At 38.6% G+C, this 17291-nt stretch overlaps 1 protein-coding gene across 1 annotated transcript in view; it reads left to right on the top strand.

Annotated features, from left to right (window-relative positions):
* Positions 1–17291, top strand: part of ATP2B2 (ATPase plasma membrane Ca2+ transporting 2) — a 413794-nt gene that overhangs the window by 272674 nt on the left and 123829 nt on the right. Inside the window, exon 4 of the mRNA XM_050904420.1 lies at positions 10069–10266. Within this exon, the coding sequence (XP_050760377.1) occupies positions 10069–10266 (198 nt within the window). The remainder of the gene's footprint in view (positions 1–10068; positions 10267–17291) is intronic.

Raw genomic sequence — 17291 nt, forward strand, 5'->3', positions numbered from 1 at the left:
CATAATGTCTTCCTCTCTCAGGCCATGCTTTCCCAATTGCACATGCTTTATTCCTTGGGCATTTGCCTTCTCAGATTAGCATGACTGTCATCCTGAGTGGACGTGCTCTATGGAACTGGACAGAAAATCATGAGAAGTCTTTAGTGAGTGTAGGCCACATCAGCCTGAAAGTACGTTATAATGTGGAGAAGCCAGCTGAGGCTCTCCTTGGTATATATCAGCTGTGTTGAATTTCAGTCAGATGGCCTCAGTTTCTGGGACACTTCATTGACATGTATGTCCTTTGAACATAATGTTTTACTTGCAAAACTTCAAGTGACGTGAAATTGTACTGTGATAAGAAATGGGAAGAATCGAAGTTGAAGGCTTTTTGTCACCTATGAACAGTGGACAGTCTAACAGCTATTCTTGTATTTGTGCATTTCTTTGTTGTGGTGTTTCTCAGCAGCAGGAGTCCCCCGGCTCGGTGTCACCGGTCACGCTCACTTGCTGTTGACAGTAAGTATAGGCCTGTGCACAGGTGGACATGTGACTCCATCCTTTTTTTTCTCTCTCCTCTGCTAGGAGAGGATCCCATGCATAAACCCTGTGGTGTTCCCTGCTCTGCCACTTGCCCCCGGCTAACTCTGGTCCTGCTGGTGGACCAGTGGTGGTTACCTCTCTGGCTGCACTTACTCCAGGGCTTAGAGGAGTGCCTGCACACGCAGCTCCCAGCCGGCAGATGCTATCATGTGGGCGCTTACTTGAGCCATATAATCAGAGCCTCCCTATGGACCATGACTGATGATAGTGTTTCCATTGAGGGACTTGCATTTCCCCAGGCTGCGCTGTATCCACACAGACAGGCAGAAGCTGCCTCTGCAGCAACCAGAGTGATTTGCTTGTCAGCAGCAGCGCTACTCAAACTGTGGTTTGGGAACAGAGAATCACAGATTGATTTCAGGGTCTTTTTTCCCTCCCCATCCCCTGTGATTGCCATTAGCAATACATATGAAGTGGTGAATTTTTTTGTAGGGTCCAGTGAGACTGATGATAAGTGGTTGTGAAGGTGTGTTAATTAAGGAAGGCTTTCCACTTTGACTTTATTATGTGCTCATTTATTCCTTGTTTTTTTTCTTGGCTAAGACCTTGGATCTTCTCCATTAAACTTATGTGGTTGCTCTTCTCTGTCATTACCTGATTCACATGTTAGTACTTTTCAAGCCTGATCCTACAGAATGGCCAGCAAGTGTGTCTTAAGCTGTAGTCAAGGATGCTTGATTTGGCTTAAATATTTAGGACAAGAAAAAGCTTTCACACTGTCTGGAACAATCATATTATAACTCAGCATTGTAACAGCATGTTTTTGATACTATTTCCCTCATACTCTCTGTCAACTTCATTGAAATGGTCCCATCTTATATGTCTATGTTTCAACAGGAAATTGGAGCTTTGTGGGTAATACATAAGCCTGTGCAGAGGGCATTTGTACAGTCTACTCTAAATCGTAATGTTACCTTCTGTGGGAATGAAATCCTAGCTTTGTTTAAATAACCAAAAGACGTTTGAAGAAACTGTCTCAAGGCTTTGACTACCAGGAAAGGGGGAGCGGGGGAAAGAAACCATTACATTCCCCTGTTCCCTCTCCGTCTCTTCCAAAAAGCCCCAATACCAGTGAACTGCTGAGGATATGTGATGCTGAACAAACCTGAAGTGTCCAGCATCTGTGGGGTATCCCACTAGCTTGGGGTTGGTTGGCTTAGCTGCAGTAAAGACCTTCCATAACTTTTAGGTTTACTGTCTCTTAGTGCTAGGTGAGGATCTGCACTGTTACTGCACTGTTGTTTATATATAATGTAACAAGGAATTTTTAATGACCTCTATTATCTGGTTGGTAATGGGTGGGAGATGGATGGTGGATATACATACTAGATTATTAGTATTGGTGCCCTGAATCTGTAATGACTTTATTGTGCTTGATACTACATCAAGATAGAACAAAAGAAAAACATCTCCAGGAGTGTGTGGTACACAAGATGAGACATACATAAATGGTGTAATGATTATTGAAGAACTGATTTCTGGTGGGGTGATTATCTTCTCTCTCAACAGCTGTACTCCCACTGACAGCAGTACATTTGTAAAAAAGAAATCTCATTCCTCTTTCTTCATACTGGACCTTCAGCTCTTGTTGAATGCTTTGTTACCAGCCTTTGCAGAAAGCTTTTTGTTGTCTGTTTAGGCAAGAAAAATATTAGTCATCTGTTACGATGCATATCTTGCCTTTAATATTTGATGTCTTGTCTGTTGCCTTGATATTGGCTCATGGTTATGCACTGTACATAAGTCCAGTCATTAGATTATTATGAAATTGTAGCATGTCTTTCAGATGAGTGGCGCTTTTTTGGGCGATGTTACAGTCACTATTGGGAACCATTTCTGGTTCTGCTGTTATTAGGTGTCTGTGGTGGTTTAACCCCAGCCAGCAGCTAAGCACCACGCAGCCGCTCCCTCACTTCCCCCCCCCCGCCCCGCTCCCAGTGGGATGGGGAGGAGAATCGGGAGAAAAAAAGGTAAAACTCGTGGGTTGAGATAAGAACAGTTTAATAACTAAAGTAAAATAGAATACTAACAATAATAATAATAATAATGAAATATTATAATAATAGTAATGAAAAGGAATATAACAAAAAAAGAAGAGGGGAAAAAAAACAGTGATACACAATGCAGTTGCTCACCACCCGCTGGCTGATGCCCAAGCAGTGATCTGCTCCCCCCAGCCAACTCCCCCCCCCCCCCCCCCCCCCCCCCCCCCCCCGATTATATACTGGGCATGACGTTCCATGGTATGGAATACCCCTTTGGCTAGTTCGGGTCAGCTGTCCTGGCCGTGCTCCCTCCCAGCTTCTTGCACACCTGCTTGCTGGCAGAGCATGGGAAACTGAAAAGTCCTTAACTTATGCACTACTTAGCAACAACTAAAACATCAGCGTGTTATCAACATTATTCTCACCCTAAATCCAAAACATGGCACTGTACCAGCTACTAAGAAGAAAATTAACTCTATCCCAGCCAAAACCAGGACACATCTTATGTAAATCATTTGTTCCTGGTTAATAGCTTCTTTTCAAAGCAATTTTACTTTAAAAAATATTAGAAGAAGATAGAAGAAATAAAACCAAAATGGCTAGATGGGGAAATGAATGAAACGTCATGGAGCATTCAGTGCTTCTTGGCAGCATAAATCCTGCGTGGTATCTTGCAGCTGAGTGTAAATCAGGAGTCCCAGGAGATGTGAATTTACTCCCCTGAACTGCCACCAAACTGTATGGGGCAAGAACTTCAGCCTTTTGCTGCCTCATAAAATTGAGATAAAGTTGCCTATGCATTTCTATAGCTAGAAAGAGACTGAGAGAGAGAAACTCATGGTAGAAATGCAAGTTGTTATGTGTCTGTTCCTAACGTTTACATTAGATGCATCAGTCTATAAGAAAGAATGTTAAGCTCTTCAGTTACTTTATTTTTAAGAGAGTCATGGATTTAGAGATGTATTTGTGCACTTTGTGTGACTTAAGAGTGACTGTTTTGATTGCAACCTATGACAGGGAAGGTTTACATCGGGGTTTTTGTAGTCACCTTGCTGCTTTTCAGAGGCTGAAGGGTGGTCCCTGTGCTGCGGGGTGGCAGCTGAAGCTGTGGCAGAACTCAAGAGGGCAGGACATGGTGACTTGGCCAGTTGTTGCTGTTAGATGTGAAGAGGGAGGAGGATTAGTGAGGAAATGGAGGGGGAGTTAATTCATTTCCTGGTTCTGCCACTTCTGTGCCCGTCTTTTCTGTATGTTGGCTATTTAGATCAAGCTGTAAAGCATTTGACTCAAAGAGGTTCTAAATGCTGCAAGGGTCTGTTTGCAGAACTGCCAAATGGACTTATAGAAATAGTAGCACCAGCAGCGTAAAGCTTACAGGACATGTGCTAGATGATTTGTAATTCCAAAGGCTTTTAATTTTTGGACAAATTTCTTAAAATTTATGTAAACAAATGTAAGCAAGTGATATTAATGAAAACAGGTAATGAGATTCATTACACTTTACAGACAGCTTTGTTGTTCCGAGATTAGAAGGAAATTATTATTCGTTGAGGTTCATTCACTAGTGAAATTCAAATTCAGCTTGCTGAAACTACTAAATGCTCTCATTAAATACTCTCCTACTGATGGAGTGGATTCTCTCAACTGATTTTATTTTAAGATGACCTAAACAGAATTTCAATGTACTTAATCCAAAAATTTTTCAAGCAACATACATGATAAAACTGGGAGGTCACAGAGGCATCTGTTCTAGGTGTGAATATTTTCACTTTGTGTTTCACATCTCTGGTGTATGTTTTAGTTTGAAAAAAATCATCTTGTGTCAGTAAAACAAGTAGTTTAATGCAATGTGTATTTTTGTGGCATACCTGATACCAAAGCAGGTGTTTGTTTTACTTAGATACCCTTTAAACAAGTGTCATGAAGACTTCATGACCTAATGAAGACTGATATTGGATTACATCATAGTGTGCTTGATGACATCATTATACATAAAGGACAAAATAGACCTTCCTTAGCATTTGATCAAAACCATAACAGTAGTCACAGTTTACTGTGCATGTCTCCTTGCCTTCCCCAATTTCTTAGGTAGGGACAGTTTCCTAAGGCAGATCTCAGAAACTAAATCTGTTAGTTACTAGCTATTCATTTGAATTGAAAATTTTACTTTTTCAGCTCTTTCAGTCACTAGATAGATTATACTTCTTAGATTGAAGTGGAAGAAAAACAGGCCTGCTGTCACTTCTAGCTTTTTCAAGAGAGAAAAGCAAAATAGTGCACAGAAATTTGCTTCCGACCAGAGAGTAGAATGCGACTAAAAATGTTGAAAGACATTGTGGGTTTGAATTTTCTGTGTTAAAATAGCAGTAACTGGGCTAATATTTCTGATTGACGTTATGAAGTTCTGAGAGTTGATGCGAGAGCTATAGAAGCTGGTGGGCCTGGGCAAGTTATACTAAAGCGTTATGTAGCAGTAGTAATGGCAGGGATTGTTTCATAGTTAAATGTGAAATAAATGGAGTTGGTGAAACAAGGCAAAGAAAATGAAATAGTTGTCGAGGTGATACTTTGTGGTGTTTTACTTTTTAGTTTCTGTGAAGACCTAGGTAATGTGATGCTAGGAATGCTCATCATTTGAGAAGAGAGTTTGAGACTAGGGTGATACGAGCTCATGAAATAAAATATACATCTGTGTTCTCATAGGAAGAATTCGTGCATGTCATACCTAATTGTCATTAGAGTTAACTAACTAAAATAGTTGATTTACCTCTATGTGTTAATTTCAGTAGCAGTTCAGCATCACTGTGAAGCCTTTACTTTCCTTGCTGAACAATTTTTTTGCATTTGAAGTTACATATGCTGTGATTTTTAAATTACATTGTTTACAGTTTTTGCTATTTGAAATTTGTATCTACTTTTCTGGATGCATCAGAAAATGTACAGAAGAAAGTTAGTAAGTAATGAATGGTTTATTTGCACAAGTAGTGCAAATGTAAATTCTCCATTCCTTATCTCATAGTTTAAGCAGACATGAAACATTCTCTTAAGTTCTACGGGGTTTTTTAATTGTTGCTTTAGTAGTGATGTGCTTTTGCTATTTTTGCAGCATCAAAATCATTCTCTGTTTGTCATGCTCCATTTGGTTGCAGTGGAGATGACTGTCAGAGAAATACAGTTTTCCAGGAAGCATTAATTGAAATGATGGTTTTATATTCAGCATGCAGTAACTGACAGATGTAGATAAGGAACAGAGAAAATTCAGTAAGTGGCATTTCTCCAATTTTTTAATCTTTTTTGTCCTCCAAAAAAGCAACAATGCCAGATGAAATCAGAAATGCATTTAATATACTGCACAACATTGTAGAAAATGTTTTCTATGCAATCACTTTCTTTCTCCCACAAATTTCAAACAAATTTGGGGGAAACATTTTGGAAACTGAAACCTTAAGAAATTATTCAAGTGCTGGAAGCATCAGTAATAAATTTTCACAATATTTCCTAAACCTGTGTACACTATTTGTATATAAATTTAACCCAAATCTGCATAATCATTTTAAAACACTTGGGTCAAGCAAAGAAGTATTGCACAGCTTCGACATAGAAAAGCACTTAAAAAAAAAAAAAAATTCGTGTGTGTGTGGACAAATGAACATAAAACCAGCCAGTCTGTGGCTTATTGTCATACAGAATATAAGACGGCAGGCTGCTTCTTTTGCCAGTAACATATGAAGTCTGAAGTGATATTGAGCTGGTATTTCCAATTTTTTTTTTTTTTTTTTTTAGTCCCCACTGGTTCTTTTTCACTTCCTTAGATGTTTTATATCTTCATATAGAAATGATATTTCAAATTACTTTCATTTGCAATGCTCTTTCATTATTGTCACAGGACTCAATACTTAAGGGACAAGCGAGAAGTAAAAAAAAATATTTGGCAACAGTAATGAAGTCAGTATGTGTAATATGAAAAAAACCATAAAAAAACCTAGCAGCAGGAAAGCTGTCTCCTGGTTAAAAGTACTGGTGAGGACAGATGTCCACTTCCAGATCTTGCTGTGCTAATTGACATTTTTACCATCTGTACTGCCTGTCAGTGCGCACTAGCTGGGAAGCAGCATCCCGCAGATCTGCCAGTGCAACAGAAAGTGTAAGTGACCTCTAATCCTCGTCAAGCAACTAAGTTAGGCCTGCTCAAAACACCTTTAGGACTATTTAAAATAACGTTTCTGAATAAAGCAGATTATTTGAAAAAGATAAGGAGTTGCCCCCCTTATACCTTCTGCTGGCAATAGTATGGAGAAGTTATGGAAGCTTTTGCAAAATAAACATCTTACATTGCCTCAGATTCTCAATCACATTTCCCTTAGCTGTATCTCTTTGTATAACGTTGGGTTCTCTATGTATTTTATTGTCCTTTTCCTACCTTATCGCTATAGTAATGCTTAGGACCGTTATGATGTGATTTCATCAATTTCTTAATTTTCTCCTTTCCTTTCTCTCTCTCTGTAAATACAGGAGTTTGTTAGTTTCTGGCATTCTGTGGGAGGACAAAAAAAAACCCCAAATTTTGCTGAACGGAATGGCCAGATCTCAGGAGAAGGGAAACTTTTTGGTTTGAACTGATTATTGAATTTCATTTTCCAGTATTTCTAAATGATTTACAAGAAAATAAATTTCATAATTAAAGATGAATATGCTCTTTTTTTTTTAGGTGAGACTGATTTGGTGAGTAATTTCACCAAGACATAGACTTATAGAAAAGAATAAAATCACACACGTGATTTACCCTTGTCTATTTATGGGTCTTAAGGAAGATGATGAAAAATGAAAGAGTACAATTAAATAAGATTTATGTCTAAATTCCAACGTAGGTTACTTACCATTATCTTCCAGACTACAGTCTGACCATAGATGCTTTAAACTCAGTCTAGTCCTTAACCTTATGGTGTCTAAATTTCTATGGTGTCTAAATGAACAATTTTTGTCTTAGAGAAAAAGCAGCTCTTTGAGTTCCAGTATCTCTCTTTTGCTTTGGAGGCTTCTCAGTGTGTATGTGTATTAATATGTGCCTTAATTAACATAGGACAGGATATGTATACTTTTTATGGCCTCCTGACAGTAAAGTATATAGCGTAATTTCAAAGCCGTGAATTCATCATGTCTAGGTAAAAATAATTGGGATTGTTGAAAAATACTGCAGCTATTCCCTGTACTATTTCAGCCGTCCCTTTCATGCTGTTGAGTACCCCGTCATCTACTTACCTGCTGGAGCTGGCCCACCACTGTGCACATATGTTCTGTATTGGAAAACAGGCATTTTTCAGACATCTCTTCCTTTCACTTTCCAGTGTGCTTTTGGGTTTTTTCTGTTTCAGAGTTTTGTATTGCTGTTTGTAGATGCATTATATGAACATTTCTGCCAAAAATCCCTACCACCATCAATGCTGTCCAGGTACTTTCCCCTTTATGTATGAAGTCACCACTGTATTTGGAGTAGGTTGTGTTCTGGGAGCCTAGTGCAAATTGTGCATGCCATTTTTAGCGAAAATCCTTCCTTGTATTGAAGGGCTTTGCAGCCCTCTGAAAGCTAATCAAACTGTATTTGTTTGGTCTCTGCTGAAGGCTTGTCCCTATGTCAGATGCTATCGGTGGTGAGTGACTCCCCTGATCTCTCACGTGTGTTGTCCTAACTTCTGTGATCTGCATTGGTTCACAGAAGGGCAACTACCCAATGGCTCGTAGCCTGCAATTCATATTTCATAGGGGAAGGTGTTTACCCCACGTTGGAAGCTGACTGGGAGCTCATGGAGGAGTGGAGAGGTTTGACATGTTATTGTTTGAATCCTGGAGAATATCGGAAACACTTCATAATAGCAGGAACCTGTCTGTTACAGTGTCACTAGGCACTAGGTACTGAAAATTAAATGAAGTGAGGTAATAATAACTACAGCATGCCTTTATCTGGGAGAGAAGGATAGTATTTCTTAGAAGCTGAAGGTGAAATGAAAGTTTGATGAGTTAACCAAGAGCCCAAAGCTACACAACAGCTGTAATTATATACCTTAAGTGAAAGGTGAGTCAACATCTTTGCCTGTACTGTGGCAGGATTGATCTGTTCATAAAAGCATCGCTTTCGTCTTGAGGAAATTACACTTGGGCCTGGTGCTTTCATTCAAGAAGTGACTTGCTGGCACATGCACGCTGCTGGGAACAGTTGCACCAGTCCTGAATGAACGAGACATAAAGCTGAGTACCATTAGCACATTAGGATCCTGATCTGTTTTGCTTGACATCTTGAAGGTGTTATTAATAGGGCTTTCCGTTCCTGAAGTACCCCATAGGTGTTGACGTGCTTTGGTGGAGGCAAGGACTTACCCTAAACTGCATGAGGAGAGGAATGCTTACAGTGTGGGATCGATCGTTTCCTCTTGCTCTCTTGCAGGCACCTTTGTATTCCTCCGAGGTCAACTCTCAATTTAAGTATTTTCATTGTGTCACGTTAGGGTGAATAAGCATGAATAACTTTATGTTGCTGATCACATTCAAAACCTACAGTTTTGTAAATGTTCCAACTGATATCAAATATTATTTGGCAGATATATGTAAGCACTTATTTTATTGCAGTTCTTTATGCTGCCGAGAGTGGTATGTGGGCACAGTTATTCTTCCCTAACACTTGCAAGTCTTTTTTTTCCTCTTCTTTTTTTCCCTCAGAAAAGGCGCTAGACGTGCATACATTAATATAATCAAAAAAATAGGGGAAAAAAGCACCTAAGTGGATTGTTCAGTGCAACCACACATTCTTACACTGTATCCTTAAATTGAAATGTTCTTAAGTTGAAGTATCATGTAAAATACATGCATTTTTATATCGATCTAAGGAACCATATTGTTTCCTTTTTACTTTCTTTGCATATATAACCTGTCACTTTGGCTGTCTTTTTTCACTTAACAAAAACTTGATGCAGTTCATTGCAGCGATTGTGTAGCAGTACATATGCAGCAAGAGAGGTTGCTCTTGAAGTAGAACAAGACATGCTTTATTGATTTATACTTTGAGGTCATTGACCTGAGGTCAGAACAAAGATCTGTATGCTTCTTCTACTGATATTACCAAAAGCTGCCAACAGCTATTCCATCTTCACCCCAAATATAATTTATCTGTGCTTTATGATCTATTTTCAGAAGTCATTGCTTACATGTATGTATGTATCTATATACATAGGTCTTATTAAAGTAAATCTACTAATTCAAAGACTTTTTTATGATTAAAACTGGCAGGAATTAGTACTAAATAGAGTCCATAAGTATTCTGTTCAGAACATAAGGACAAATCATCTTGCAAAAGCAAAATTTAAGTGGAATATCTACCTATTTGTCAATATGCCATAGGTGGTACAGCTTGTAGTTGTTCTTGGAGAAATAATTTATAAGAATGTAGATATAAGTGGGCATTTTCTGTTTCACTGCAATTTTAATTTATTTTATTTTATTTTATTTACAGGATTAGCTGGCACTGCTGCAGACCTAGAAAAAAGAAAGCTTATTTTTGGAAAAAATTTTATACCTCCAAAGAAGCCAAAAACATTCTTACAGCTAGTCTGGGAAGCATTGCAGGATGTGACTCTTATAATCTTGGAAATTGCAGCCATCATATCTTTGGGGCTTTCGTTTTATCAGCCGCCTGGAGAAGGGAATGAAGGTAAAAACTTTTTATAGAAGTCATTTGTGTAAGTTTAATAAAACCAGTCCTATATCTCAAATTAATTCCATCCCCACCCTCTAGAAGGTCACTAACAGGAAATTTCCATGTGGTTTGTTCTATTACCATTACATCTGGTACTGACATTTTTTTTGTATGCTCGACATTTCTTTCTGCAAATAGGTGAACCTTGTGATGTGCTAAACGAGTTAGAGAAAAATCATAATATTCTTATAAAACTGGAGTATTTCTGTTTCTGTTTTCACCTTTGAGCTTGTGTTTGGTGTTTGTTTATTCATCTTAGGTGGCTGTTTACCGCATTATAGAGGAGAAATATGTAATTGCTTATATAACTGATGTATCCTATCTACATGAACATGGACAAATCTTCAGCTAGTTTATACCAGCTGAAGACTTGAACTTTAGTGAAATTCACTCATTTTAGTATTTTTAGTGATACAGCTAAGGCTAGTTGAGCCTGGCTCAAAAGGGAGTATTAGAGGCAAAGTTGTGTTACTTATAAACTATATACTGCAGAATCCTCCTGTGATACTGGTAGAAAGTTTTAACACCCTGCCTGCCCCCCCCGCCTCCTTTTTTTTCCCCCTTTGGAAAGTACTCTTGAATTCACATGCTTAAAATATTCGTTCCTCTACATAAATGCAAGATTTCCATTTCTGGCAACTGATCCAGATTCCCCCACCCCCACCCCCCGCTCTCTCATAGACTTATAAAGCTGGATAAAACATGCTGTGTGAAATGACGTGAATAGCTTGGCAAATGTATGAAGAATGTCTTCCTCTAAATATAGCCTTGAAATGCTTTTTACATTTGCTTCAGTTTCCTTTGGCTACTTTCCTTGAAGACCCTTCCTTCTTCCTTTTCCATTCACAAGCAGAATAAGCACGTAGCTATGCATAGCTCTTGTATCATACTTATGATTCTTTAATCCTTTATATACAATCAGGAATCTTTTGTTGCTTTCTCACTGGATTTTGAATATGTGACTATTGATTCAGCAGGTGTCTGATTTAGGCATGAAAAGATAAAGGAGTGTCATTTGTTTTTTAACTGAAGAAAACGTTATTTATTGTTATTACCTCATATAACCGGACACAGTAGAATACCTTGGGGACACTGTAAACCATGAGTGATGCTTTACAAAATTAGAATTTAGTTCTGCAAACCTTTTTCTTAGGCATAAATGTGCAGACTACCCTCTTATTTTTTAATTTATTTGGTGGGAAAGGAATTTTGAAAATCGAATTGTTACAGCTTTTAGGAAGAGGGGAGATGTGTCATCAGATGATGGGGGTTTTTTTAAATTACTATTCTTATTATTTTGATACTGCATTTAAAATGTTTCTTTTCCCCCATGGGAAGGTATGACACATCTGAGATTCTGAGATAGTCTGAAAAGCTCAGCAGCACAGCCTGGGAAAAAGTGTTTGTGTTTTCCCACAGCACAGTATTTTATTCAATGGTCACTGTTTTCCCTATGTTTTTAGAATTGTTTTCCTGGAAGGTTTTGCCATGTTTTACACAGGGAGAACAAATCAAGTTAGTGAATATCTTTTAATCCAACTTTTTGAAGACAATGTAAAGGTCCTTTACATTTTTTTGAAGTCTTTCTTTGAGTAGTTGTATAATGTGGGAGATTCTCTTTTATTTTAAAATTAGTATATTATAAACTGCTGCCAAGGATACCTATGATTTATTGGTAGATGTAGTTTTTAAAGAGTCCTAAACATTGAAAAACTGACACATTAAGCTTGATTTTACCATTGGTGAAGTGAGGTGCAGTCATACTTGAAATTGATTTGATGGTTTTGCATAACCTTCGGTAATCAATTATAAAATAAAATTGTATGTAGACCAATGTTGAGTAAAATTCAAATTAACTTTTTGTGAAGAAACAAAATATGCTGTTTTGCCTACACTTAAGCCCATTCATCGAACAATTTAAACTATTTCTTGAATTGTACATGAACCTGGATTCAGACCAAAGAGGGGTCTATCTGAGGAGATTGTAGTTCTTTTGAAAGGGCAGCAACTTGTATGCTTTCTGTCTTGTGAAATGTCTGCTTACCTGTCTAAATCTCATATTCATTGTACATTGCTTTAGATTGGTCCATCTGTGGATTGCTGTTGTAACAGCAAATATGGAAAAAAACTACCGTATAGTATGTAACGTCCTCGCAGCAGTCTGCATTATGCCTGATCTCATTTTCTGGAGGTGAGAGGGTAATACTGCCTATGGGATGTAATAGGGAATCCGTACCCAGTGACTGGGATAAGTGACAAATGCTTCTTTGGGAAGCGTGAAAACCTGTATGTTCCTGTTCTTAGTCTTCCCAGAATGAAAATTATTCATTGAAATGTACATTTATTTGCAAGTTTTATGTTTTTTCTTGAATACATTTTCTTCTGAAAATACAGCCCAATGTTAGGAAGGGGAGCTGGCATTTCTTGCTGTCTACTCTTGAACTTGCCCAACTCCTCCAGAGTCTACTTTAAAAGTTTCTCAGACAGTTTCTGGATGAACTTAGTAGTTGTGCTGTCCAGCCCCCTGGATGATGCCTTTGTGGGGAGCAGGCGAGAGGCAGTGCCAGTCCCCGGTGCTCAGATCTCCCTGAGATCTCTTCGTGGAAGCAGTGCGGAGGGGCTGCGATGTCTGCTCACAGCCACTGAAGCTTGGTCCATGGGCTGGCTAGGTAATGGTCAGCTTCACTGGAAAGAATTTCTCTTTCTAGGTGATACATTCCTAACTTTTTTTTCCTTTCTTTTTTTTTCCCCCCGTCCCTAAAAGTTGTTGGTACTTGATTTTGCTGGTTGATGACAATGTGAAATATAAAGCTTGTGACAGTCAAGTTTGTTTGTCTACAGCTCAACAACAAGTCTCCTTTGTGTAACAGGACGCTACTTTTTGGTGCATGGTTGTTTTATAGTATATAAGACAGCCACCTCTTTTGAGTTCTAATTTTTTTCTTTTGTTTTTCAAAATGAAATGCATTTTCATTTTGAAAATGAGTCAACAAGACTGTTGTCCTTCCCACGCTGATTTGCCCAGTCATCACTGCTAATTATCTGAACTCATCACCTTACTATCATCCACATGGACCTTTCAGAGTCTAAAAACAATCGTAAACATGAATTCAATATTGTTGCAATGTAAAAGACTTAAAGAAAAAAAAAAGAAAAAAGGCGAAACCTTTATGAGCAGACGGATGTGAGACACTGTCAGTAAGTGGGATGGCAAGGGGAGGTGATCGAGAACAGCCAATTTCCACGCAGGTTCATGGCGTATGTAGTGACACTGTGTTTTTCTTACCAGAGTGAAGTTTGTACTGCGAATTGGCCTCACATTGCACAGGGTAATTGTGCTGATTCTTTGGTCATGGCTAAAAGTGCCTGTGATCATCTTAGGCTTTTTCAAAGAGATCTGTGAGTAGGACAGGATGGTGAACAGATCATGAGCCTTTCTGTTGGAGACAGAACTACGTGAAAGTGGATGTTTCCACAGAAATAACTTTGGCAATGGCAGAAGCATTAGTATTAGCCAAATGCTTTTTTTTTTCCATTTGCTCAGAAAGACCTTGGTCTGTCTTCGGGAGCAACTTGAATGAGAAGTCGGGCCAGGGAGTTGTAGCTGAAGCCATAAAAGATGATATGTCTTGGGAAACATCAGAGAAGGGTTGGGACAGGCTGGAGTCTACAATGAGAGCTGGATATCTTTTATTTTCTATTATTGTCAAATAGACAAAGAGACCTGAATAAGAGATGACAGTGGTGTAGGGCAAGTTCATTAGCAGCCACCAAAGGGGGGTGGAAGAGCATCTGAAAAAGCCAGTGGAAAGCAAGGCTGTGATTTGATTTAGCCTCTTCAGTCTTTACTGGGAGTGGAGCCTTGTGGATATTACCCAGTCGTAAGGGGTGGTTGCTCTGTGCTGACTCGTATCACACAGTAAACCCAGACATTGGATGTGGCAGGGCTGTTCCAGGCTCCCTGGCGATGCCTCTTCCCTGAGCCACGCACCTTGCAGCAATGGGGAGGGAGTGTAAGAGCAGAAGGAAAAATGGAATTTCTCTCATGCTGGACATTTTGATACTCAGCATTTTTTAAAAAATACTAACTTTACATGAAAGCTCAAATAAGAAAAGGATAATGGAAGTAAAATTTTACAGAATATTTAAAACTGGCCAATTGTTTTCTGTCAGCATTTTTGATTGACACAATACTGTCTTGCAATATTTCATTTTTTTAGTGCTTAGGACTAACTTGAAAAGTTGTGACCATCTAAAAGTGACAGCCTTTCTTTGTAGGAATAAGGGATAACAACATGAAAATAAGAGACTTTAAGATGCAGTGTCAGGGAAACACCACTTTGCGTATTTTTTTAATCGAGCGTACGTATATGCTGCCTTTATATCTAATATATTTATATCTGCCTTTCACATATCCTAAACTTCTATCTACCAATGACCTTGTTCGTTAATATAATAAGTTGAAGTAATCTTTATTTTTTAGAATTGATATAACACTTTCTTTTTGGACACTTGAAACCTACTTTAATTTTTGAAGCTGTAACAGAATTAGCATTTAACTGGTTTCTGCAGTTTAAGTGCAAAATATTTTTCTCCTGAGGCTTTTAAAGGAGGAATGCGTGATAAAATCCACACATCCAAAAAATATTAGAGTGCATGAATTGGTTCAGGAACCTTGTCTAAGGGTGTAGTCTAATGTATGTATGTTAGTGTGTTTTGCTGTATTAGGCAGTTATAAGCTCAAAAGTTCATCTTCTGTGTGTACTTCTAGATTGGCTATTATTTCCCATTTTAAGCTATGAATGTTGATACATTGTCAAATTTAAGTCCTTTGACTGTAGCATAATTGCATTTCCAAACATCTGTGACACAGTTTGGTATTATTTTGAGAAAAGTAAGTAGATTATTATCTACCGAGTTGCATTCAGTTTACACTATTGGAAACAGTTGACATTTCTGCGGTTTTGAAGTATCAGTAGTGACATTTCTCAACCAATCTTAGCTGGAAGAAGTAGTAATCTATTGTTGATAGTACATGAAGTTTTTGTTCTACTACAATTCTTCATTTAAGATATAGGTGAATCTTGGAAAACATTATTTCATTTTCTGCTGCAATCACAAAATCTGACCTACAGGAATTGCTAGATAATAATGTAGTTTTCTTTTATGGCTTCTCCAGAAGCCACTTCAGTTCCTGTTTTTTCATATTTCTTAGCAAGAGTGAAAGTTTCAAGAATTTTGTTCTCAGAAGCTATGCTAGAGTTGTTTTTATGATCTGCTTTGCATTCCCTTTTACCGTCTGACAGGCCATTAGGAGCAATTGAGAACTTCTACATAAATTATTGTCAGCCCTGTGGCAATTACTGCTCTCATTACTGACCCACACAGAATCATTTTTCCGCTCTTCCAAAAAAGTGCAGAACTGCTGCTGTGTTTCAGCAAATGTATTTTGAGAGAAAATTCCCGGTGCAAATGTAGTCTCTACTACAGTGATGATCACATAGGGGTGTGACTTAGGCAAGTTAAAAATACTTTGTTCCTCAGAACAAAATCCTTCTGTGTCCTGGGTTACTAGATTACGGACTCTGTTCCCTGAGCAAACAGAATAGTGAGCCTACGATATGTAAAGAGGATTTAATGAATATAAGGGATCCTGGCTTCATTTTTTTTGTTATGTAGATTAGAGTTAGTCCAGGACTAAATCTGAAATATTTGTATATCAGTGTATGGTGAAATAATTTTTGTATACAGTTTGTACAGAAATATCAAGTGTCCTGTTTTTAAAGACAGTGTAAGAATAGGAAGAGCTGCTTCATGAGATCAAGTAGCTGGGCTGTGGTCTCAAACCATTACATTACTTGAGGAAATGAAACATCCTTTGGGAAAGAGAGCTTAGACTCAGTCAGAAACCCACCAAGGGAGTGAGAAATGGCAGTGCTTCTCTCAGTCGCTCCCAGATCTCTGTCGCATTTTGGATGTAGATCTGCAGGAGTCTCCCACCTATTTGGGGGGGGGGAGGGGGTGTTGACTCTTTCCCCTTAGATCTCTGCTGAAACAGTCAGTTCTTCTTGCAAGAGTGACTTAATTGCAATTTGCAATTCTTCTGTCCCTTTCTGAAGCCATCTTCATACAGTCTGCCCTGCAATTCAGAGCAAATCAGCAGCATTGCCCAGGTTCAGTACATCCCCCACCTATACCCTTGAACTGGTTAAAAGTTTTCAGTCTTCTGCTAACACCTTCACTAGCACTTTCTGAGCCTTCTTGAATCCTGTCCCTTGTTACTATCTTCAGGCCTTATATCACATGGGGCTTTTATTACCTGGTTGCAAAAAACACTAGTGTCAACATCTGACAATCATTTACTGTTCCCATGAAGGTAACAAACCTTTTAACTTTTCTTCCTTGAATTCTCTTTCCTTATGTGGATTACAAAGGGGGAAAAAAGTAGCCTGAGGCAAGATGTTTTAACATCCCGATGTTCAATGTGAAGCCGCAGGCATGCTGTCTATTTTCAAGTGTACAGTTCTTTGCAGCTTAGGGGGGAAAAAAAAAGGAAAAGTCTTTTTGGTTGAGGTAGCTTCTGTTAAAATTCCCGAGGCAAAACTCTATATTGAAAAAGAAGTTAAATCATTGGTTACATTGCTTAATACTGCTCAGCAGAGGTTTGGCTGGGTTAGCCTTCCCCTTACTCGTGCAACAAGTTAATGAACAGGAAAAAATACAGAAACAGGGCACGGTCCCCTGAAATTTGGTCCTCCCAAGCCACTTGCATTATGCTGTTGGTGGCGTTGATATGCTGCTGCTGCTCGGGGCTGTGGCTGGGGTGCCGGCTGACCTCTCATGACTTAGTTTCCTTACAAGAGACTGTATTTCCCGGGGTTCACCACTCAGTTGTTTCCTTATCGTTCCTATAACGTGCCACATTGCTTGGTCAGTGGGGACTTAAGTTGGAGATTTCAATCAGAAAGGGTATCCGTATA

This window comes from Gymnogyps californianus, chromosome 13, assembly GCF_018139145.2.
Source record: "Gymnogyps californianus isolate 813 chromosome 13, ASM1813914v2, whole genome shotgun sequence".
Classification (NCBI taxonomy): Eukaryota; Metazoa; Chordata; class Aves; order Accipitriformes; family Cathartidae; genus Gymnogyps; species Gymnogyps californianus.